General features: G+C 39.3%; 1 protein-coding gene across 1 annotated transcript in view; it reads right to left on the bottom strand.

The window, feature by feature from the left end:
* Positions 1 to 245: 245 nt before the first annotated feature.
* MIB1 (MIB E3 ubiquitin protein ligase 1) overlaps positions 246 to 25,371 on the bottom strand; it is a 164,424-nt gene continuing 139,298 nt past the window's right edge. The window contains exons 15-21 of the mRNA XM_002713451.5: positions 24,464 to 24,625; positions 22,998 to 23,179; positions 19,634 to 19,826; positions 16,389 to 16,467; positions 11,599 to 11,712; positions 8,919 to 9,019; positions 246 to 6,048 (exon numbers count right to left, since the gene is read on the bottom strand). Coding sequence (XP_002713497.1) covers positions 5,908 to 6,048; positions 8,919 to 9,019; positions 11,599 to 11,712; positions 16,389 to 16,467; positions 19,634 to 19,826; positions 22,998 to 23,179; positions 24,464 to 24,625 — 972 coding nt within the window. The 3' untranslated portion in view covers positions 246 to 5,907. The remainder of the gene's footprint in view (positions 6,049 to 8,918; positions 9,020 to 11,598; positions 11,713 to 16,388; positions 16,468 to 19,633; positions 19,827 to 22,997; positions 23,180 to 24,463; positions 24,626 to 25,371) is intronic.

Genomic DNA, 25,371 nt, shown 5'->3' on the forward strand with positions numbered 1-25,371 from the left:
CTTTGGCCCTTTGGATAGAGGTACCTAAATGTAAACAACTGCAAGGACAGTCTTCTAGATGGGAATATTTAGGTCTGACATTGAGTTGGAGACAGATGTCCTTGTTTCTCAAAGACACAGTAATTTCCTTTCCAACACAAACAGATTTTTTGATGTGCTACAATTTGTTCTCAAATGCCTTAAGAATCAAAACCCAAGTATACTACTATAAAGAACAGTTTTCAAAAGATCAGAGAAAAGCATTGTATGATATAATACTATAGATTTTATTAATGGTACAGGTTTGCATTTATTTTTAAAAACTTAGCTCCTACCAAACATTTTTTAACAAAACTATTAAGAATCATTTGCCATATAGAAACTATATTCACAAATAAGACTTTAAATTTAATACAACATTGAAAGCTAAAAAACTGGGGAAAATGCAAAGGAAAACACTGCTAAGGGTCCAATTATTAACTGCTTTCTTCCACTGAATACAATGCATTTAGAATAACACAAGTATACTGAACTAAGAGAAAAACAATTTTCTACATTTAGTCTACAAGACCAGCATTAAGAATAACATGCAATTCATGGTTTCCTTTAAAAATATTTTTTTAAAAAAACGGAATGAGCTGAATAGAAGTATTTTATTTTTCCTTTGAGGGGAAGACAATCTGTGTTTCCCAAACAGATCCTTTCATTCTAAAATAGCAAACTGTAAGCTCCATCTTCTCTTCCCAGATGCTACTTATAGATGACTCTGCATAATGGCTTAACATAGAATTACTTTTCTGGTAACAGTGTCATGGCCATAAATAATCAGTTTTTTAAAAATGAGTATCAAGTGCAAATCTAGGAGATTTCCTTTAAAGAATTACCCAAACCCAGCATACACACAGTATCACTCTTACACAGCTGAGCAATATGACTTATGAAAGTGTACATCGTTATAACACACGTGCACTACTGACCGCCTTCTGTGAAGTTTTAATAGTGTTGCCAAGTTAATAATTCTTTCAAGGCACTGAAGAATTATGTGGATGGAATTTCTAAAATATAATTAACAATTGCTTGAACTGTTAAAAAGCCCTGAGTCAGAACTTTCAATAGCTTCCTGAAATGATATATCTCAGACAAAATGGCACATATTTGTTTATTTTATAAAAAAAATTACAAGACCATTTTGCTTTTTGGAGGAAAGAAGTTGTGTTTATGAAACAAAACTTAGTAGACTATACAGGGAAAGTAAAATATTCACCAATATTATCTTCCTCAGACATTTTGTACATGTCAATTGTAACTTGTAGTTATGGATTTAGGCACCAAATTAATATGACAAGTCACTTCTCTTGTACCTACTGCTTAAATTCTCAACAAAACAAAATTCTCAATTTCAATCTCTGGATCCAATCTCCTCTTTACTCACAAATAAGAATAAGTGTTGGAAAAAGTAACACTCTGACCAAGAAGGAGGTAGAAAATGCCAATGTAGCAACTTATAATTTTAATTCATCAGCTCCATTGTCTAGTTCCTATTTTTCATACTGTAGTTTTACCCACTACTAACCAGTTGTCAGTAAACTGAGGCTCAATCTGAAAGACTTTCCCCCTCACTATAGTAAAGCAATGTACACATGAGACAGCATTAAACAGTTTCCTCAAATTTAATGTTTTAAAGAAGTACAACTGTAATTATTAATACTGCTATAGTTTTATATATATATATGTTAAAGTTCCAAGGATATATGATTATCAAGTAATATCAGTAAGCATTCCTATCATAATATTCGAGTAAGTGAAATTAGTTTGCTTTTTTGAAAGAAAGACATACTTTGAAACTTTTACAAGGAGACTTAAGACAATTGACATTTTCAACAGCAAGGCACACTTACTTTGTGAAAATCTATTGCCACCCCAATTTAGTACAAATTCAAAGCTAACCTAATTCCGGTATTTAAAATGTGTTTTTCCCCTCTGGCTCAAAGCGAAATAACTAACCTCTCCAACTAAGCACATTTAAAACCTATTCAGTTATGATTATGAGCAGAGGGTAAGAAATGTTGTCTTTCCCCCAAATTTTAGGAACCTGTTGTTTGCCATGACTTTGGATCTTGCAAACATAAACAAACTGCTAAGTGATTTGGCTGTTTCTTGATTTACATTTGGCTCAAATTCTATCCTACTGAGGATAATGGGGGAGTTTCAGTTTCACAAGATGAAGTTCTGGAGATGCTTCACACCATGTGAATGTACTTACCACTACCAAACTGGACACTTAGGAATAGTTCAGATGGTGACTTTTATATGACTTTACCACAACAAAATAATGCAAAACAACCCATATTTCAAAATGCAATTTTTTACACAAAGTATTACTATAAAACATCTTAGACATCCTAAGAGGATAAGTGCTTTTCCTTTTTGGATTAAAAAAAAAAGCAAGCTATAATAAAGTCTATAAATTTACAGAGCAACTGTCATTTAAACTACAAATTAATAGGTTGAAAGACCCTTTTTATTATGTGGTTTAAATTTGCCCTCTCCACTGATGCTCAGAAGAAATCCACATGATCCTCTTTTATCTCCATATTCAAACACTGACTTTTCTCCTTCTCACTTGTCGGAACAATCCCACTGTCCTGACCCGACCTTTCCCTATCCCTAATTCTCTTAGTCCATAAATTTGAATAATTCCTAGTCCAAAAAGAGTCCATAATTCACAACAAAGAACAACAACTCAGCAATACACTGCTGGATAGCATGTTTCTACCACAGAAAATTAACTAGCAAGCTTGGAAATCTGAACTGGACAAATCTTAAGCAGCATGCAGTTCAACACATGAAAATCTTACAGACTAAAATCATCAAAAATATAAATTTAAGAAAGTGATTTCCAGCATTATCTACTAATTAATTTTATGCCTCAGTAGCTAGTCAACCTGCAATATTTAAAATTACAAATATCTTAAGCATAATCAGCCAGCTAAACTACATGTTTGTCTAATATAATATTCCTACACTAATACAAAATTATCTTCTCTTGAAAAACCTTCTTGCTCCCAACAAAATTAACTATATATATATATATATATATATATATATATATATAAAATGAGCAATAAGAATGTCAAATTATGTGAGCAAACATAATTGGAATAGCACCATCTGGTAAGTTGTTTGTGTGTGTTTTGAGTAATAAAACTGACATTCTTAGAATATAAGGGAGAAAACATGGTAGGGTGAGAGGGTCCAGAGAAGGAATCCAAATTCGACTGATTGACAATGACAACTCTTCAGAAACATTAGGAAGAAATCCTATCAGTACCTTCAGAGCTTTCCTTCTGACTATACAATATCCCAAACACGCAACCACCGCACAATCAATCCTGAGTGTGCTGAGATGCTGGCCATATTCAGTGTTGTACACCTACCTCCTGAAGCCCAATGAATACTTTTTTGAAAGAAGGTTGGTTGGTTGCATTTATTTGTTTATTTATTTAATAATTTCAGGAAAAGTAAAGATCTTTTTGAGGCACAGGATAAAGCGATTTAGTTAATGAGGAGAAAACACATCTGTCAAAGTACTGACAAGACATAGAATAAGAGGTAGCAGTTTCAGAGAGTTGGAGGAAAACCACTTTAATGAGTTCTTGATCTTATTCTCTCATTGCTTCTTGGACTTTTAGCTAAGATCAAATATAATCAAATTCTCTCTCATAAGCCCTAACACTTAAAATAATTTTAGGTGCTTGAAAACATGAATAGATAAACATTTTCTATTCATAAAATACATTTGAAAATGATAAAAATAGAAAATCCACAATTACTTAGCACTAAAGTGATAGTGACTTTATGACTTCTATAGTATAAAGTTACTATATTTTTCATAGAGAGAAAATGTTTAAACTAGTCTATAAGATGATATTACCTTTTAGGAACGTTAAGTTCTAACACTACAGCTCAGAAGAATTTGAAAATGGCCTACTCTGATAAGCTGTGGGCCTCACAGTTCACTGATTGGCCAAGATCTGCATCAATCAGCCAGGTGCCCTCCATATCAGCCAATGTCCTGAAAAGCATATGGAGTGGCCAATGGCATGGGAAAAAAAGGAAAATCTTGACACCTTTTGTTTTCAAATCTGCAAGAAGATAGTGGGTTTGTCTCTTTATGTGAATAACATTACTCATATGTTCTATCTTTTTATAAGTTCCAATAAAGTTTTTAAAAAGCCTCAGTGGCCCCTTATTAGATAACGGAGTCAAAAAGTAGTTTCAAATCCGAAATTTCTAAAAAGGTTACTGTTTTAAATGATAACAATTACTCAGCTAAACATAGATAGAAAGTTGCCGAGACTACAAAACCAGCTGGCAAAGCTCACCACTGCTTTCATCAGGACTGGGAAGACAGCAGTAGTTCAATAGCCAGAAAGACAGAGCTATGAATACTAGACACTTCGTACTTTTAACTGAGTTGTTGTAGAAAAGCTGAAATTGCTAGCCAGGGGAAAAGCCACAAAAAATATAGGAAATAAGTGCACATGGGAAATAAGCTAATGAACAATATACAGTAGACACTACTGTAAACAGCGGATATTTTGATAATCTAGCAGCAAGGAATCTGAAAACATTTATGTGTACAGTTACCCCAGATAAGATAATTCGTTAAAAAAAAAAAAAAAAAAAAAGATGAGATGCTACAGAGTCAAACTGTGTAAAACAAAAAATCCACAGATAATCAGACATATTTTTTGCAAATACCCTGGCACTCTTTCTAAATAAGTATTTATTATTAGTTTGTCTACTATGTCTTGGATATTATTGGCAGTATAATGTCTTCATCTGTAGGTATAAAGAAGAGATCTTTATAGTCAGACCTCCTATCTGAGAAAGAATGGAAATAAGGCTTTTTGACAAAGGTAAAATCTGTAACACTGTCAGAATTAATAGATACAGATACATATAGATTGCTGTCTCTGGACAATGTATCATCCAAGCTAATCAGAATCTCAAAGGCCCAAACAGGGCAACATCATCTTATTGGTCAGTCAAGGCCAGATAAGCAATCACCGGGAAAACTGGAATACACTTTTCACAAATGTTTTTTTAAAAGGCTGGCTGAAGCAAACAGTATCTAAATTAATATGAGAAATGCAACTAATAATGGACAGTTAACAAGTACTCTTTTATTTTTTCTCCTTCAATTCTCCACTATGATTGCTTATTTTTCCTTTTAACATGTCTAATAGTCATTTTGAAACTGGTAATTTAATTCAAGTTAAACTATTTTCCTTTTAAATCCACAAAATAAACCAAATACAAAGTCACTATTTTCTTATTATTCTATGCTTCCATTTACTCTAAGAATTCAGAAACAAACATTTGGATAATTTCCTATTATATTAAAAAAAGAATTTCCCTTCAACATCCCCTTAACTATCTGGAACTTGTCCCACAATTTTAGCACTTCACATATTTTACATAATAATTTGACTTGCCCCTTTCATTTCATGAATGACTTTTTAGAGTTATCTGTATCAATTCACTGAGTAAAATCATGATATACTAATAGCTGACTGATCACAAGGAATTATGTCTTTTGAGGTCTTAACAAATTTATAAACTATAAGAGAAATTACAATAAAAAACACCCCAGGATACCCTTAAAGGATTTTCCCCTTAGAAGTCAAAAGCAAATTACCTATGAATTACATGGATTAGATGTTTCAAATTTAAAAGGAAAACAAAAAAACCCACACCCTTTCAAAATACTGCTTTGTAGTTTTGTTCATATATTTGCAGTCTAATTACACTCTAGTAAAGAAACTATGATACCAGAAATTAATTCATTACAACTTCCAACTAGCTTACTGAGATCTCATGACCAGATACTCCTTAGTTAACAAAACACACTGTGTTTCTCAGTTAATATAAAAGAATCCTTCGTTCAATAGCCTTGCGACATATGGGACATTCACTCATGCGATCTCCACAGAGCTGGCATGTTCCATGGCCACAGAGGAAAATCATATTCTTCAGACGATCCAAACACACAGGGCACATTGTCTGTAATGTGAGGCAACAAATAAAAAAATAATGTAATAAATGCTAACACATTTTATATTCCAAAAGTATAACATGTGGCAATTCTGTAACATCAATTTTCTTTTGTTTTAGTCAATCTCTTGTTGCTTTTTTAAAAAACAATTTAAAATATCATCTTTGTTAAGAAAACAGTCCTATTCAGCCCGAATCAGATTCCCCAGCAGTCCCTGACAGCTCTTACATGAAAAGAACACAATGTCTTGGGCACATCTGGGCAGTCAGAGCAGGGCAGAGATGTAGCTAAGAACTCTTGCAGGCACTACGCTAAGGCTAAAATAATCTCAGTCCTATTGTCACTCCCACTTTAGATATGAGGAGAGTGGGGTTTAGCAGAATTTACAGCTTTTCTCAAGGCATGATGTAAAATGAACTTGGGTCACGAGTTCCCAGAGTTCTTGCTCTTTAAAGAGCCAAACCACCTTTTCAGTGTCTTTAGGCATTTGACCTAGCCACCAGTTAGGATACCCATCCACGGCCCATACTGAAGTGCTTGGATTCAGCACCAGGCTCAAGCAGCACATGGGAGCTGGTTCTCTTTCTGTCTCATCCTCTCCGTCTCACAGATAACTAACTAAATAAATGCTTTGTTTCTTTCCATTAAATTTTTAAGTGGTCTATTTAATTCTCATTTCCATTTTTTTTTTTTTTTTTTTTTGACAGGCAGAGTGGACAGTTAGAGAGAGAGACAGAGAAAGGTCTTCCTTTTTCCGTTGGTTCACCCTCTAATGGCTGCTGCGGCCGGTGCACCGCGCTCATCTGAAGCCAGGAGCCAGGTGCTTCCTCCTGGTCTCCCATGCGGGTGCAGTTTGGGCCATCCTCCACTGCACTCCCTGGCCACAGCAGAGAGCTGGCCTGGAAGAGGGGCAACCAGGACAGAATCCGGCGCCCCGACCGGGACTAGAACCCGGTGTGCTGGAACCGCAGGTGGAGGATTAGCCTATTGAGCCGCGGCGCCAGCCTAATTCTCATTTCCAAAAGTAAACATATCTGTGCAGCCTGTGTCAAGATGTTTTCTTGATAATCTTGAAGAAAGAGGTCCCCCTATAAGATATCCCATTATACTTCAGAAAATATAGTATTTTTTCCCCATTTTATTTGAAAGACCGAGAGACAGGGAAAGATATTTGTCATCTGTTGATTTACTCCCCAAATGCCTGCAAGACTCAGGGCTGGACCAAGCTGAAGTTAGGAGTCTAGAACTCAATCCAGGTCTACTTGGGTGACAGGAAACCATGCACTTGAGGCATCACCTGCTGTCTCCCATGATGCTCATTAGCAGAAAGCTGGAATCAGAAGTGGAGCCAGGACTCTAACCAGGCACTCCAACACAGGATGTGGGCGTTTCAAGCAGTGTTTTAACCTCTGTGCTAAAATCCCACCCCAGAAAAGGAGTTTTATTACAACTGTTTAGAAACTGTAATGATTACATATGGGTTAATGATTATTTAAGGAAGGATAAGCTTCTCTAAACTGCTAAACTTTGGATAAAATTAGAGCAGAATTACTCTTTAAGATCCATAACAGGGCTCACTAAGTTCTGTTATTTCTTTTAAGAACAATTTTAATTCACAATTAGGAGCTAAAATGTTTATCACAGATGTGTTTCAAAAACCAGCTTCAAGGCCGGCGCCGCGGCTCACTAGGCTAATCCTCCGCCTAGCGGCGCCAGCACACCGGGTTCTAGTCCTGGTTGGGGCGCCGGATTCTGTCCCGGTTGCCCCTCTTCCAGGCCAGCTCTCTGCTGTGGCCAGGGAGTGCAGTGGAGGATGGCCCAGGTGCTTGGGCCCTGCACACCATGGGAGACCAGAAAAAGCACGTGGCTCCTGGCTCCTGCCATCGGATTAGTGCGGTACGCCGGCCGCAGTGCGCCGGCCGCGGCGGCCATTGGAGGGTGAACCAACGGCAAAGGAAGACCTTTCTCTCTGTCTCTCTCACTGTCCACTCTGCCTGTCAAAAAAAAACAAAAAACAAAAAACAAAAAAAAAAAAAACAGCTTCATCTTTCTACCTGTCTCATAGGACAAGGATAGAGATAATCAGAATAATCACAGCTTCAGAATATTAAAATCCTCCCAGTCTTCTCTTTCCACTCCTCACTGATAACCACTCTTCTGAATTTACTTTTATCTTTCTGTTGTTCTTTTTTATAGGGTGTGTGTGTACAAATACACTTTTCCTTTTTACTAGATCATATTTCTATGGAAATATGCATGATCATATAAAGTTTAGTAGAAGTTCACAAACTCTTGTAATTGGTAGTACTCGGACCAGGAAGTGGAGCAACAGTACTACAGAAACTTCCCTCTGCCCCTTCCCAGACTTCCCCAGCCAAGAAAACCATTACCCTTGACTTTTAACATATGTGTGATTTCCCACAGGTTTATATTCCTCAATTATATCCTATTTAGTTTCATGAGACAACAAAAAATTTTTTTCCTAAGTGCTTTCGCTAATTTAGATTTGTTAGAAATGTACAACTTAACAACTGCTACATATTCTGCCTAACACTTGATACTGACAACTCTCTAACATTTCTTCAGTCCAGTAGGTGTGAAAAAAAATCACCTAATTATGGACTTAATTTTTCATTTCCTGAACATTAATACAGGTGGAGCATTTTTTATATAATTAGTTATTTGTACTTTTGTTTTGGACAGAACTATCATTAAACTGTCTACTCAGATATTACTCCAAACATTCAAATAACACAAGGGATACAAAAATATAAACCATGCCACAACAGAAAACACTAGTTTGGTTTTTTGAACACTAGTTTTATAGAATAATATCAACTGCTATCCCGAAAACTGTTTAACATGAAGAAATCATTACCTGCTCCTTAATGTCCTGTAACTGCTGCTGCAACTTTTGCACATCTGCATTGACGTTGGTGTTGTCCTTGTCCTTTTGTAACACTGGAATATTCCCACTTGCTATAACAGAAATAACAGCTTTTCAGTTATCATTGTTTTGACATAATATTTCTAAAACTATTACTGTTTTGTTTATTAAAAACGTTAAACCTAAAATTTTTTCACACTTGAACAGATAAACAGTAACATTCATGTTATATTCTTTCATTTATAACCTCCCAAAAGAAAACAGGTTTGCACATTAATTCTACTTATACAAGTATTTAACTCAGCCCAACAACAATCCACACACAAACTTCTGGGTGTCCAAGGCTCTACTACTTTCCTTTACCAAGTTCACAAATACGTTTTATCCTTTTTGTTTTTTCCTGTTCCCTAACCAACACAGGGTTTTGGTAAATTCTGGCGACAATAATTATCTTCAAAAGTTTCTGAAGATTATTTTTATTAGGACACACAAAAACATAGCTTCCTTTCTTTAGGAACTAAATGTTACTGATCCGAGATGAGGCACTCAAGAAAGGCCATGATCAGTAAGTAGTCTGCCAACACACAGGGAAACCTTCGATTTTCCTTTTCCTGCTGCCAGATAGTTGGTCTTTCATTCCAGTCAATCTGTGCCTGGGATTTTTATTCTGGTCTTCTTGTGATAAAAACAAAAGCCTTGGGTAAAACTGACTACAGTGAAGACATCCTCATGGTGCAGTGAGTTAAGTCACCACCTGCATCCCATATCGGGGAGTAGGCTGAGTCCCAGCTGTTCTACTTCCATTCCAGCTTCCTACTATGCCTGGGAAGGCAGCAGAAGGTGCCTCATCTACTGGTATCCCTGCCACATAGTGGGAGACTTCAATGGAGTTCCTGGCTCCTGGCTTTTGCCTGGCCCAGACCTGGCTGTTGCAGCCATTTGGGGAGTGAACCAGTAGGCAGAAGATTTCCCTTTTCTTTCCCTCTTTCTCTTGTTACTCTGCCTTTCAAAGAAAAAAAGAAATTAGAAAAAAAGTGGCCACAATGTTGTTCTTCCTCATCTGTTCACAAAACACTTCACAGAACAAAGAAATTAAAATAAACCATCCAGGGGCCAGTACTGTGGCACAGTAGGTTAAGCATCTCCCTGCAGAGCCAGCATTCCATATGGGCTCAACTGAGTCAGAACTGCCTCATTTCTGATCCAGCTCCCTGCTAATGGCCTGGGAAAGCAGTGGAAGGCGGCTCAAGAGCTTGGGCTCCAGCACCCACACAGGAAACCTGGAAGAAGCACCTGGCTCCTGGCTTCAGATTGGCCCAGCTCCACGCATTGCGGCCACTTGGGAAGCAACAGATCAATGACCTCTCTCTGTCTCTGCCTCTCAAATAAATACATCTTTAAATAAATATGTCATCCAGCTAATACCTAGGGCAAAGATAAAAAAAAATTTGAAGCAGTTACACTATTTAAATGACTGAAGGTAAATCATGTATTTTTCATTTTTACACTTGCCTATCAGGTTATACTTCAGATTACCTCTATCACTTTGTCCCAAATCATTACTACCCCACAAAAAAATAAATGTTCCAATATTCATTTTTGGAAATAAATTTCTACTGTATGTGAAAAGAAATCATTTTGTGCTACATAAAGGAATCAGGTAAATACTTTCAAACACTTGAAAAAATAATTAGTAGTATTATTTCTTATTTTAAAGTACACTAAATAACACCTGAAAAATAAAGAGCAGGGGCAAGGGTTGTGGTGTAGTAGTTAAAGCTGCCATCTGGCATCCCATATGGTTACCTGTTTGAGTCCTGGCTGCTTCATTTCTGATTTGGTTCCCTGCTAATGGCCTGGGAAAGCAACAGAGGATGGCCCAAGCGCTTGGGCTCCTGCACCCATATGCAAGACCTGGAAGAAGCTCCCGGCTCCTGGCTTCAGCCTGGCCTGCCCAGCTATTGGGGACATTGGGGAGTGAATCAATGGATGGAAGATCTCTCTCTCTCTCTGTCTCTCCCTCTCTAACTCTTTCAAATAAATATATAAATCTTAAAAAAAATAAAGAGCTAATTTTCTTTCAGCAAGAACACAGCACTATTCTTTATACTATATATGGATTTTTCTCAAAAGACCAATGGTTATAAGGGCAGGCGTTTGGCACAGAAGCTAACACACTCCCATATCTAAGTGCCTGGGTTGGATTCCTAGCTCCACTTTCGATTCCAGCTTCCTGCTAATGCATACCTTGGGAGACAATAGGTGATGGTTCAAGAAATTGGGTCCTACCACCCATATAAAGACACAGACTGAGCTCTGGACTCTTGGCTTTAGCCTGGCCCAGGGCTGGCTGTTGCCCGCAATGGGAGGTGAACCAGAAGATGGCAGACCTTGTCTGGTTCTGTCTCTTTCTCTCTCTGTTTTCAAATAAAGAAAATTAAACATTTTCTAAAGCACTAAGGTTTAAAGTTGTACAATCATATCAATAAACCAGAGAAATATAATTTCAGGATTTTTAAAATTTAACAAAGACACCAGAAAACTATACCTACTCCTTTGATCCAACTCATATCTTACGTTTTACAAGGCAATAGTACAATATAAATAAGAGGTGTTTGTGCACATCCTAATAAGAAAGCAAACTAGAAAATGCTTCAGAAAACCCACTCACAGATGTCATCAGTAGCATCTTCCGAACTCTTCCCTCCACAGCACATGATGAAAGGCACTCTTCGCTCCACTACTGCACGACACTGCACACACTTTTTCATCAGGCTAGCACAGTCTGGAAAACAGTACCACAGAAAACTCTGATGAGAGAGAACATGAATATAAGTGTTGCCTTCCTCTGCTAATTTCTAAGACTTAAACATCACTCTGAAAGAAATCTTAAATGAGCTGTATCAGTACACAATTCAATCTCCTTAAAATGTTATCAACCTAAGAAACAGTTACTCTCAATTGATAGCTTCTAGAATAAAGGTCCTGTCATTATGAAAACAATGATACTTTCTAATACAATTGAATAAATTGTGAATTGATTTTTTTAAATAGAAGATGCCTGGAATTTAATTTGCTTACTTTTTTTTTAAAAGATTTATTTATCTATTTGAAAGTCAGAGTTATACAGAAAGAGAGGAGAGGCAGAGAGAGAGAGAGAGAGAGAGAGAGAGAGATCTTCATCCACTGGTTCATTCCCCAATTGGCCACAATGGCTGGAGCTGCGGCGATCTGAAGCCAGAAACCAGGAGCTTCCCCCGGGTCTCCCATGTGAGTTCAGGGCCCCAAGGACTTGGGCCATCTTCTACTGCTTTCCCAGGCCATAGCAGAGAGCTGGATTGGAAGTGGAGCTGCCAGGACTTGAACTGGTGCCCATATGGGATGCCAGCACTGCAGGAGGCAGCTTCATTCGCTACACCACAGCACCAACACCATGAATGGATTTTTATTTTATTTATTTATTTATTTTATTTTTTTGACAGGCAGAGTTAGACAGTGAGAGAGACAGACAGACGGAGAGAAAGGTCTTCCTTCCGTTGGTTCACCCCCCAAATGGCTGCTACTGCCAGTGCGCTGCGCCGATCTGAAGCTAGTAATCAGGTGCTTCTTCCTGGTCTCCCAAGCGAGTACAGGGGCCCAAGCACTTGGGCCATCCTCCACTGCACTCCTGGGCCACAGCAGAGAGAGGGACTGGAAGAGAAGCAACCGGGACAGAATCTGGCGCCCCAACTAGGACTAGAACCCGGAGTGCCAGCGCCGCAGGCAGAGGATTAGCCTAGTGAGCCATGGCACCGGCTACCCATGAATTGATTTTTAAAAATAAGTAGCATAGTAAGTTTTTAAAGATCTTATAGCTTGAGAATATTAGATACCCTCAACAAATTTTAACTGATACTAGAATTACAAGTTTGCCTACATTATCTTCTAAAAATAGTTTCTACTGCAAATGGCTTATTTGTAAAATGTTGGAAAATTCTCTTCTTTCCTTTATCAAACTCAGGAAATGTAACAGGTAAATTATCTAGTGGTTTTTTGAATGTAGCATTCAGGAAAATAAAAAAATGTTCATAAAGACTTCGTAATAGTTAAATTGGAAAAGTGATAAGCTATATTTTTAGTAGAATGCTTTACCATTCCAAGAAGAAATATCTATATACAACTGTATGCTTTGAGCTGTTATTATCATCTTACATCTAAACTTTGAATTACACACTCACACAGAGTAATTCAACATAATCTTTCTCATCAGCATTTTTTCTGAGAGTGTGCGCTACATCTCTATGTAATGTCTTTTGCTTTGTTGTTCACTTCAAAAACAGGAAAAATAACAAAATCCATAGTAAGCTATCCAGGGATAACTTATGTCAAAACACTAAACTTTTTTTGACAAGCAGAATGGACAGTGAGAGAGATAGAGACAGAGAGAAAGGTCTTCCTTTGCCATTGGTTCACCCTCCAATGGCCGCCACAGCCAGCACACCGCGCTGATCCAAAGCCAGGAACCAAGTGCTTCTCCTGGTCTCCCATGGGGTGCAGGGCCCAAGCACTTGGGCCATCCTCCACTGCACTCCTGGGCCACAGCAGAGAGCTGGCCTGGAAGAGGGGCAACCGGGACAGAATCCGGTGCCCCAACCGGGACTAGAACCCGGTGTGCTGGTGCCGCAGGTGGAGGATTAGCCTATTGAGCCGTGGCACCGGCCCCAAACAGTAAACTTTAACAAAGCACAAAACCACTGATACTACAGTCTTGGATGGAAAATCATTACAAAGGCTGATCTCATACCAAAGCCTAAACATAAATGGGTCTGAAACCTGCTTATGCAAAATACACTAGATAAGAGACAATGCTAGTAGAAATTTGGTCTGGGATTTGTCTTCTTCTTTTTTTCCTTTAAAGATTCATTTACCTATTTGAAAGACAGAATTATAGAGAGGCAGAGACAGAGAGAGGTCTTCCACCCGCTGGTTCACTCCCCAGATGGCCGCAATGGCTGGAGAAGCCAGGAACCAGCAGCAGCTTCTGGGTCTCCCACGTGGATGCAGGGGCCCAAGGTCTTGGGTCATCTTCCACTGCTTTCCCAGGCCATGGCAGAGAGCTGGATTGGAAGTGGCACACCCGGGCCTCGAACTGGTGTCCATATGGGATGCCGGCACTGCAGGCGGTGGCTTTACCAGCTATGCCACAGTGCCAACCCCATGGGATTTGTCTTCAATTTAAGGCTGACTTTTCTCTTATGCTTAAAGAACTGATTTAATTATCTCAACATACAACCACAACTTTTTAAAATGTTTCTTTACTATTTATTTAAAAGGTAGAGTAACAGAGAAAAGGGGAGGGGAGAGAGAGAGAGAACGATAGAGAGGGATCTTCTATCTGCTTGCAACAGCCGGCTTCCCATGTGGGAGGCAGGGTCTCAAGTACTTGGGTGATCCTCCACAGCCTCCCAGGTGCATCAGCAGGTGGCTGATATAACCACAACTTTATAAAATTTTTTACCTATTAAAACTTCATATTGGGGCAGGCACTGTGGCATACTGGGATAACGGGCATCCCATATGGGTGCTGGTTCATATCTGGGCTGCTGTTCTTCCAGATCCAGCTTCCTGCTTATGTGCCTGGGAAAGCAGTGGAAGATGGCCCAAGTGCTTGGGCTCCTGCACCTGTGTGGGAGACCCAGAAGAAGCTCCTGCACCTGTGTGGGAGACCCAGAAGAAGCTCCTGGCTTCGGATTGGCCCAGCTCCAGCCGTTGCGGACATTTGGGGAGTGAACCAGCGGATGGAAGAACTTTCTCTCTGTTTCTCCCTCTCTCTTTCTGTAACTTTGCCTTTCAAATAAATAAATACAATTAAAAAAAAATTCAGTATTGAGCCAGCACTGTGGCATAGTATGTTAGTAGGTTAAGCCTCTACCTGAAGTGCTGGCATCCTATGTGGGCACTGGTTCGAGTCCCAGTTGCTCCACTTCCAATCCAGCTCCCTGTTAATGACCTGGGAAAGCAGCAAAGGATGGTCCAAGTGCTTGGGCCCCTGCACCCACGTGGGAGATCTGGATGAAGCTCCTGGCTCCCGGCTTTGGTCTATCCTAGCAATGCCATTTGGGAAGTGAACCACAGGATGGAAGACCTCTCTGTCTCTCCCTCTATCTGTAACTCTCAAATAAATAAATATAAATCTTCCTCCTCCCCCACCCATGCTGTAACTCTTAACTCTGCCTGCCTTTCTTTCTTTCTTTCTTTCTTTCTTTTTTTTTTTTTTCTTTTTGACAGGCAGAGTTAGATAGTGAGAGAGAGAGAAAGGTCTTCCTTCCATTGGTTCACCCCTCAAATGGCCACCAATCAAAAGCCAGGAGCCAGGTGCTTCCTCCTGGTCTCCCATGCAGGTGCAGGGCCCAAGCACTTGGGCCATCCTCCACTGCCTTCCCGGGCCACAGCAGAGAGCTGGACTGGAAGAGGGGCAACCGGGACAGAATCTGGCGCCCCAACGGGGACTAGAACCCGGGGTACCAGCGCCACAGGTGGAGGATTAGCCAAGTGAGCCACGGTGTCAGCCTGTAATTCTGATTTCAAAATATGTAAAATAAATTTTAAAAAAAGAAAGAAACGAAAGATTTCTATAAGCTCTCTTGACATAAAGGTTAAGGAAGGCCAAAAATTATAGCCCCACATGGCTGCTGTGAGCTCTTCAGGAGTGAGGAAAGTGTACAACAGCAATATTAAGGTAAAGACAAATGCAGGCATACCAATCTTGTATGTAAAAGAAAAAAAAGTCTCAATATTAATTTTTGGAAATAAATTTCTATGATGTGTGAAGATAGTTCACTTTGTGCTAATACAAAAGAAATAAAAATCCAAGCTGGTTCACCAGCGCCGCGGCTCACTAGGCTAATCCTCCGCCTAGCGGCGTCAGCACACCGGGTTCTAGTCCCGGTCGGGGTGCCGGATTCTGTCCTGGTTGCTCCTCTTCCAAGCCAGCTCTCTGCTGTGGCCAGGGAGTGCAGTGGAGGATGGCCCAGGTGCTTGGGCCCTGCACCCCATGGGAGACCAGGAGAAGCACCTGGCTCCCGGCTTCGGATTAGCGCGATGCGCCGGCCACAGCACGCTGGCTGCGGCGGCCATTGGAGGGTGAACCAACGGCAAAAAGGAAGACCTTTCTCTCTGCTTTCTCTCTCTCTCTCACTATCCACTCTGCCTGTGGAAAACAAACAAACAAACAAACAAACAAAAAAACAACACCAAGCTGGTAGAACATTGTATCCTCCTGAGTGCTCAGAAGCTCAGAGAGAAATGGCTGACAACTAGGTATAGAGAAAAAAATGGAAGCTCCTAGAGGACTATCCAATTTCTGTTCCTTAATTACCCAAAAAACAAAAACAAAACAACAACAAAAACTTCAAACATACTAATTTTGTTTCGCTTTCTGTTTTTATAACAACACTGAGGAAATTTGTAGAGGCTACTCACTTTCACAAGCACACATGTGTCCACAAGGTTGAAAAAGAACAGCTGCTTTCTTGTCAGAGCATACCACACATTCTTCAATCTACAGAGAAGAGGTTACAGCACAGTGAGTATACACGGAGAAATCCAATAAACCAGATTTCCTTTCTAAGGAAACCCTGTAGGCACTGAGCTTTAACTCACACATTTTCACATCATTATATATTCTTGTTTAATAGGCACTAGGTTCCACATTCATCTCCTGTCCTAAAGAATCATACAGAAAAAAGCCATTTCCCCTGAGGGCAGCAAGAATGGGATAGGCTCCAATATTCTCTCCCTGCCCCTCCATCAAAAACTATTTTTGAGAGGGAATGAAAAGGGCAATAGACAAATAAAGAAACATAAAAATAAATGAGAAGATAATTTTCTAATCTGAATAAAAATCTAGTTGAGTTGCTAAATTCCAAGAAGGATTTCACTGTTGACCCACACTCAAGAAATCCTTCCTAAAAGCTATTTTCCAAGATGTAGTCAATCCCATTCTGGCTGAGGCCCATACCTTTAAGCTATTCCTTCTCCCTAAGAAGACTAGAGCCCTAAGTCTTCCACAATCTATTCCTAATTGCCCTCAGTTTGATCTCTTCTTCATTTCTCCTTCAACTGAGTTCTGAGCATGTAACTGTTCAAACTTGGCTTTGGCTTCCTTTACCCCAGCCCTCCACCACTGGCTTCTCATCCAACTTCCACCTCTTCTTCTCCTTTCCTACACGTGGTCACATTTAGCTATCTCCACTGTCATTCAATATTCCTGTCCAAAAATGATAACCACCACTCACTTAAACATTATCCTAATATCCAAACATTGCCTGCTTTCTCTTCATCAACTTTCCCAACTTTGCAGTAAGAGTGGTTGCAGTAAAATATCGTTGGTTGTGACCCATAGACTCCTGGATTCAAAATCTCCCTCTAACACTAACACAGTACCTAAAAATCCTGAGTCACAACTTTTTTTGTTTGTTTGTTTTTCTTCTTTCTAAATATGAGCCATAAAGAACAATCCTTCTTCACAGGGGAGTAAACAGTAAATCATAGCGGCCAGTGACATGGTGCAGTGGTTGAAGCCACCTGTGATGCCAGTATCCTGTATTAGAGTGCCAGTTTGAGTCCCAGCTACTCTGCTTCTGATCTAGCTCCCTGCTCATTCACCTGGGAAAGCAGCAGAGATGGCCCAAGTACTTGAGCTCCTGCTGCCCACGTGGAAGATGTGGGTGGAGTTGCTGGCTCCTGTCTTCTTGCTGTCCCAACCCCTGCTGTTGTGGCCATCTGGGGAGTGAATCAGTGGATACAAAAATCTCCTCTCTATCACTGTCTTCCAGACAAACTTTTTTTTTTTAAATGTAAATCATATGTGTAAAAGTATCTAATTCAATGTGTAACATATAATCAGTGCCCAATACATAATTCTCTTCTCTATACAATTGTGCTGAGTTTCAAAATAATTTCAAGGTATTTATGTTTATGTATCTGAATTGTTATTAAGGAGTTTAAAATAATATAGCCATGATCATCTAATAACACTTACTTACCTTACCCCACCTTTCCCCATTACTAAAAACAAAACAAAAAAAACCCCTCTGTAACCGTAACTTTTCCCAAATGAAAGCACACTGTTAAAGTATGGGCTTGGACATATAGTCAGCATGGCCTCCATGCTTCTTGTGTAGCGTTTAGAGAATGGTCATTTCCTACTTTATTTGTTATCACTCCCTTTAAACTTATTTTTGATAGCTCAAAAGGAATAGTTTATGTTAACTCCACTTCTCCAATTGATTAGCAACCCAAGCTTGTTTATTATCCTTCCCTCCAAACACTCGAATTTGTTTTTTTTTCTGTGAAGATGTTCGTTATCCTTTGACCACTTGGGGTCACTATTTCTTCACAGTCAAAGGCTCTGCAAGCCCCTGACAGATGTTAGGTGGATATGTTCATTTTTGTACTTTCTACAGGTTTGAAAATTTCACAGTACACAACACAAAGTAGAACTAAATATATCTCTAAGTTACAGGGTGCTCTAAAAACAAAACACTAAATACTTTTTATTTTTAACCCCTACAGCTTAGATATAAAGGAGACACTTAGGGGCTAAAAAAAAATTTCAGAGAATAAAACCAGTACAGTTAAAATCATATAATAATGAATATTGCAAAATAACACACTAAGACAAGACTGTGAGTCAGCATTAAATTCAGAAATTCTAAACTGATTTCTTGATAAATGTATACATACATTTACATATTATATATATAATTTATAGATATCTGTGTCTAAATCATTCGAAGAACAAGACATAAGAAAATCACATAATCTTATTTATCATTAACTATAGTATCAAAGGACAAAATGATAAAATACTTATTAAAATATATTACCTTTCCTCAGAATCAGCCCTAAAGGCACTCGGATCTGGCTGAAAAGCCCATGGGAGTATTTCAGGCATGGAAAGCCAAGACACTCTGGCAAAAAGATCTCTGTGAGTGAGATCCCAGTGGAAAGAACAGGTCTTCAAAGAGGGAGGTGCCTTTCTCTGAAGGGAGGAGAGAACCTCCACTTTGACTATGACCGTGTCTAAACAAGATAAGAGTCGGAGAACTCAAGGGGCTTCCATAGCCTTGGAAACTCATGACTGGTGCATAGGGAGATTACTGATGCCATAAACAGGAGTGTCAATTTGTAAAGTCAACAACAGGAGTCACTGTGCACTTACTCCTCATGTAGGATCTCTGTCCTTAATGTGCTATACATTGAGGCTTAATGCTATAACGAGTACTCAAACAGTATATTTCACTTTGTGTTTCTATGGGGGTGCAAACGATTGAAATCTTTACTTAATGTACACTAAACTTATCTTCTGTAAAAAAAAAAAAAAATTATCAATTCCCAACTTGACTCTCACTGGGATTAAACATGACAATAGGTCTGATCTGATTTCATCATCATTTAAAAAAAAATCATCTATTATTTTTCACTTTATGTTTCTGTGTGGGAGCAAACTGTTGAAATCCTTACTTAAGGTATACTAAGCTGATCTTCTGTATATTAAGATAATCGAAAATGAATCTTGATGTGAATGGAAGGGGAGAGGGAGTGGGAAAGGGGAGGGTTGTGGGTGGGAGGGACGGTATGGGGAGGGGGAAGCCATTGTAACCCATGAGTCGTACTTTGGAAATTTATATTCATTAAATAAAAGATAAAAAAAAATATATTACCTTTGTCCTGGATTGAACTTGTTCTTTACAGATGAGGCATTTTTTGACTCGTGGAGAACATAAAGAACAGGTTGCAATATGCCCACATGGGCCAAAAAGAGTATCTCTCTTCATATCTGAACATACCATACATTCTTCTAAGGTTTCAGAATCATTACTAATCATAGAAGGACTCCGAGAACCCACTTGACCGCTAATAAGAGAAAATATTCCAAATCAAACCAATCAGAATATTTTGATTACAAATTCATTTATCAGCTGGACAAATTCTCACCCAATGGAAGGGCAAACATTCTAATAAAGAAATCAAGACACTAGTAAAAATAATATAGACAAAATTTAACTTGTTCTATCTGTATAGACCCATCAGCAGGTGACCTAGAAATAGAAGAAAAGTTCTAAGTAGCAACCAGGCTACTTATCCTAAGTAAACAAAGAATGAAGCATCATCATAGTCCGTAACAAATAGGATTCTTTGGAAAACGGCACATCAGGTCTTTTTCTTTTTCTTTTCTTTTTCTTTTTGACAGGCAGAGTGGACAGTGAGAGAGAGAGACAGAGAGAAAGGTCTTCCTTTGCCATTGGTTCACCCTCCAATGGCCACCGCGGCCGGCGCGCTGCAGCCGGTGCACCGCGCTGATCTGATGGCAGGAGCCAGGTACTTATCCTGGTCTCCCATGGGGTGCAGGGCCCAAGCACTTGGGCCATCCTCCACTGCACTCCTGGGCCACAGCAGAGAGCTGGCCTGGAAGAGGGGCTACTGGGACAGAATCCGGTGCCCTGACCGGGACTAGAACCCGGTGTGCCGGCGCCTCAAGGCGGAGGATTAGCCTAGTGAGCTTCGGCACCAGCTCAGGTCTTTTTTTTTTTTTTTTTTCAACAATTTGTTTATTTACTTGAGAGGCATAGTTACAGACAGAGAGAGGGAGAGACAGACAGAGAGGTCTTCCATCCACTGGTTCACTCCCTAAATGGCCACAACAGCCAGAGCTGGGCCCATCTGAAGCCAGGAGCCAGGAGCTTCTTCTGGGTCTCCCACGAGAGTGCTGTGGCCCAAGCATTTGGGCCATCTTTTACTACTTTCCCAAGCCATCAGCAGGGAGCTGGACTGGAAGTGGAGCAGCTTGGACTTGACCTGGCACCCATGTGGGATGCCAGCACTGCAGGCGGGTGCTTCACCTACTACATACACCACAGTGCCAGCCTCATCAGGTCTTTTCTGACCTCCGTTTACATGGGTCCCTAACAAAATTCTATTACAGAATGACAGAATGCCATCTATAAATAGATACATGAGCAGCAAGAGTTATGCCACAGTGGGTTAAGCCATGATTTGTAATACCCACGTCTTCTATCAGAATGCCAGTTCAAGTCCTGGCTATTCTGATTCTGATCCAGTCTTATGCTAATACATCTGGGAAGCAGCAGATGATGGTTCAAGTACTTAAATCCCTGGCACCCAAGTGGGAGACTGGGAGTGGAGTTTCAAAGTACTGGCTTTGGCCCAGCTGTTGTGGCCATTTGGGAGTAAACAAGCATATGGAAGATCTTTCTCTTCTCTGTCACACCACTTTTCAAATAAATAAATCTTAGTAATTATCTATATCAAGATAAAGATATAGAGATATAAGACACAGAAAAATATTTGTATGAGCAATTACTGCTACAGAAAAGGGCACCATTTCTACCAATGTTTAGAAACTCACAAACACACATATATACACACAAAGTTCTAACTTAGACTCTATGATTAAAGGTTATTACTGTAGTAATCATAGTGCCTAAATCCATGTATTTATACATGTATTGTCTTTTTTTGTAATTTTTTAAAGATTATTTATTTATAAGTCAGAATTATAGAGAGATATGGGGAGACACAAACAGAGGTCTTCCATCCACTGGTTCACTCTCCAAGTGACTGCAATAGCCAGGGCTGAGCTAAGCTGAAGCCAAGAGCCCCAGGAATTTCTTCCAGGTCCGCCACATGAGTGCAGGGGCCCAAGTGCTTGGGCCATCTTCTGCTGCTTCCAAAGGCATATTAGCAGGGAGATGGATTGGAAATGGAGCAGCCAGGACTCAAACTGCCACCTATATGGGATGCCAGCATCACAGGTGGCAGACTAACCCAATAACACCACGAGGCCAGCACCCTAATAGGATTTTATGTTCCTTAAGGATATACTTAAGGAAATCTATATACATCATTAGATTAATTTTGCTTATAACACAACTGTCTATATGGATTCTAAAGAGCTGCCATTTCATCCCTACACATCAATTGTAAAAGAGGCAAGCAAACATAAAAGTCAAGAGACAGTTAGCAAAATGTGCAGTACAAGAACCAGGCAGAAGTACAGTAATAGTTGCACAATATTGTTTGGATGAAAGTTAATAAAATATATACCTTTTTCTATGGCTACAAAATCTTCTAAGTAAATAAATTATATCATAAATAATACATAAAATCTTTGACATCTTTTACTTTCAGAAACAATAGACAAAGCTAAAATGATCATCTTCAGAGAAAACTCCACCAGAAGTTGACTCACTCATTGTTCATTTTCTCAATCCTTCACTGAAACTTACCGAGTGTCTGTCATGTGCTCGAGTGCAGGGTGCCAGAATCACAACAGCATTTGTGTGAGGTATATGCTGTTCATGGTGAGTAAACTGTCTCTCTTAGGAACAGTCTATTAACATTTAAACATATACAACAATAACCACAGCAATTTTATCAGTAAGACTTTCCTACTAATAAACTCCTCTAAGACATAGGAATACAACCAGAATAGATTGGATTAGAAAATAATATGGGGAACACAACTGAAATAAGAAGACAGTGTGCACATAAGAAAATTTTCAAGGGAAAAATGGTCAACATAAAGATAAGGAAGAACAGGGGCCGGCTCTGTGGCACGGCGGGTTAATGCCCTGGCCTGAAGCGCCGGCATCCCATGTGGGCACCAGTTCGAGTCCTGGCTGCTCCACTTCTGATCCAGCTCTCTGCTATGGCCTGGGAAAGCAGTAGAACATGGCCCAATACCTTGAGTCCCTGCCCCCGCATGGGAGACCTGGAAGAAGCTCCTGATTCCTGGCTTCTGATCGGCACAGCTCTGGCTGTTGCAGCCAACTGGGGAGTGAACCAGCGGATGGAAGACCTCTCTCTCTCTCTCTCTCTCTCTCTCTCTCTCTCTCTCTGCCTCTCCTCTCTGTTTAACTCTGACTTTCAGATAAATAAATAAATCTTTAAAAAAAATTGATAAGAACAAAAGAAGACATTTTCAAGTAGGCAAGTCCTCTATTATGAATCCACATGATAATTAACATATAGAAAATTAAGGTTTTTGATTAAAAAAATACAAACCTGACTTTTTCCTTATGACACTTTGCCAATGCTTTGCAAAGACTTGGATCAGGACAGAGATCAAGGGGGGACTGACCCTTCTTATTTCGAATGCTAAGATCAGCTCCATTGGCTGCCAAGAAACAGGCAATAGATGCTGCACTCTTCTTCTCTGCGCCTTGAGTACCAAGTCCCATTATTAACTGAAATCAAATGAAAAAAGTTATGATTTTCCCTTTAGGAATCTGCAATCAATTCTTACCACCGTGTGTGTGTGTGTGTGTGTGTGTGTGTGTGTGTGTCTATGTGGCAGACATTAATGAGTTTCAGTTATAATAACAATTCTCCCTTACAGGAACAACACCCCTAATTTTTTAGTCATTCAATATAAGAACTGACCCATTCTCAAGTTCTAGGGGTTGATCAAAGGTGATTCAAACAAGTCAGATACCTACCTTACTTATGTAACTAGTTCAGGAATGAACATATAACCCAAGGTCAATTAAGGACAATAAAATTCAAGAGTAGAATTCCTAATAGAGATATTTAAAAAACAACTTTTTCTCCATTTAGCCCTGGATTAGCTAGTAATCAACTTGAAACAATAAGGGAAGAAACAACTGAGGAAAAAAGCCAATACCTGTGAAATGAGCCAAGAAATAGAGAATAGGACAAATTAGGTTCTGATAATATCATCTGACCCAATGGCTCAAACAGTAGTCACAATAACTGCTAATATTTGTTGAGCACTTATAATGGACCAACTACTATTTTAAGCACTTTCACTATTTGTATAACAATCTATGGAGATAAATATCCTTTTTTGCCATTTTAAAATGAGAAAAAGGGAAGAATACATGAGTCAAGAGAATTTACCTGTAGTCATAAAATAAGGCAGTATTCTCAAACATTTTGGTCTCAGAAACTCTTTACACTAGAAAAATGATTATAAAATTCAAGAGAAAATGTGAAGGACATAGAACAAATAATTTGAAAATAAAAGAAGATTGGAGGATTTATATAACCTGATTCCAGCATTTATTATAAAGCTACAGTAATCAAGACAATGCTGCTGGCATCACATAGTTACAAACACAGAACAGAATAAAATACAAGATCCAGAAAAAGACCTTTACATATACAGTTAACTGATTCTGGATAAAGGCACTCCAAGTAACTCAGTAAAAGACTCTCTTTAACACATGGTGGTGGAACAACTGGATATCCACAAACAAGAAAATGAACTTTGATCCCTGTCATAAAATCAACTGAAAATGAATCACAGACTTAACCGTAAGAGCTAAAACTTTATGAACTTCAAATATAAATTGTAAGGAAAAGTACTGGCTAGTATTTAGTTCACTGACTAAATTTCTAAGTATGTAGCTCTGATAAAATATTTTACCTGATATAGATTGTATTAACAGAATAAGGTCCTGGATTAAGATACTTCTGCTCTTACAGGATGAGACATTATCTTTACTCACTGTATTTTTAGATGGTTCCCAGGCAGCATCCACCTTCCCTACATCTTGCATATCTTGAAGCTGACGTAGCTGAGACAAAGTGTGATGCCTCAGAGCTTCATGCAAAGGAGTGTCCCCATCCTTATCCTGAATGTCTAGCTTAGCACCTGCACGCACCAAAAGCTAAAAGAGAAAGACGTCTCATTTTGTTAAAGTGTCCACACTTATAAGAAACTACAATATATGTAAAGTATCCATGGGAGAGTCCTTGACTTTCTAAAGAAACTGCCATTAAAACAAAAGGTTTTTACAACTTTGTTTTCTATTTTACACTCTGTGGCTCCTTACAAAGAGGAAAGTGTTCTGGTTATTCAAATGTATTGAATTAGGGGAGATAAAAGGAAATGAGAGTCAATATGCTGCTTAATCCATTTCCTCAAAGAAAATTTTAGGTATGTGAGTTGATATAGTTAAGTACTTCTATGAGGACCAGATCATAATGTTCAAAATTCTTCTATTTAAATAAACAAGCAAAAGTTACTATTGATTCCTTTCTCTTTCTTTTTTTTTTTTTTTTTTTTTTTTCAAATTTATGGTCATAAAGAAAGCCCATGGCTGGCGCCGCGGCTCACTAGGCTAATCCTCCGCCCGTGGTGCTGGCATCCCAGGTTCTAGACTCGGTTCGGGCGCCGGTTCTGTCCCAGTTGTTCCTCTTCCAGTCCAGCTCTCTGCTGTGGCCTGGGAGGGCAGTGGAGGATGACCCAGGTCCTTGGGCCCTGTACCCGCATGTGAGACCAGGAGGAAGCGCCTGGCTCCTGGCTTCGGATCGGCAAAGCACACTGGCCATAGAGGCCACTTGGGGGTTGAACCAACGGCAAAAGGAAGACCTTTCTGTCTCTCTCTCACTAACTCTGCCTGTCAAAAAAAAA

The sequence above is a fragment of the Oryctolagus cuniculus genome, chromosome 10, assembly GCF_964237555.1.
Source record: "Oryctolagus cuniculus chromosome 10, mOryCun1.1, whole genome shotgun sequence".
In the NCBI taxonomy this organism is placed as follows: domain Eukaryota; kingdom Metazoa; phylum Chordata; class Mammalia; order Lagomorpha; family Leporidae; genus Oryctolagus; species Oryctolagus cuniculus.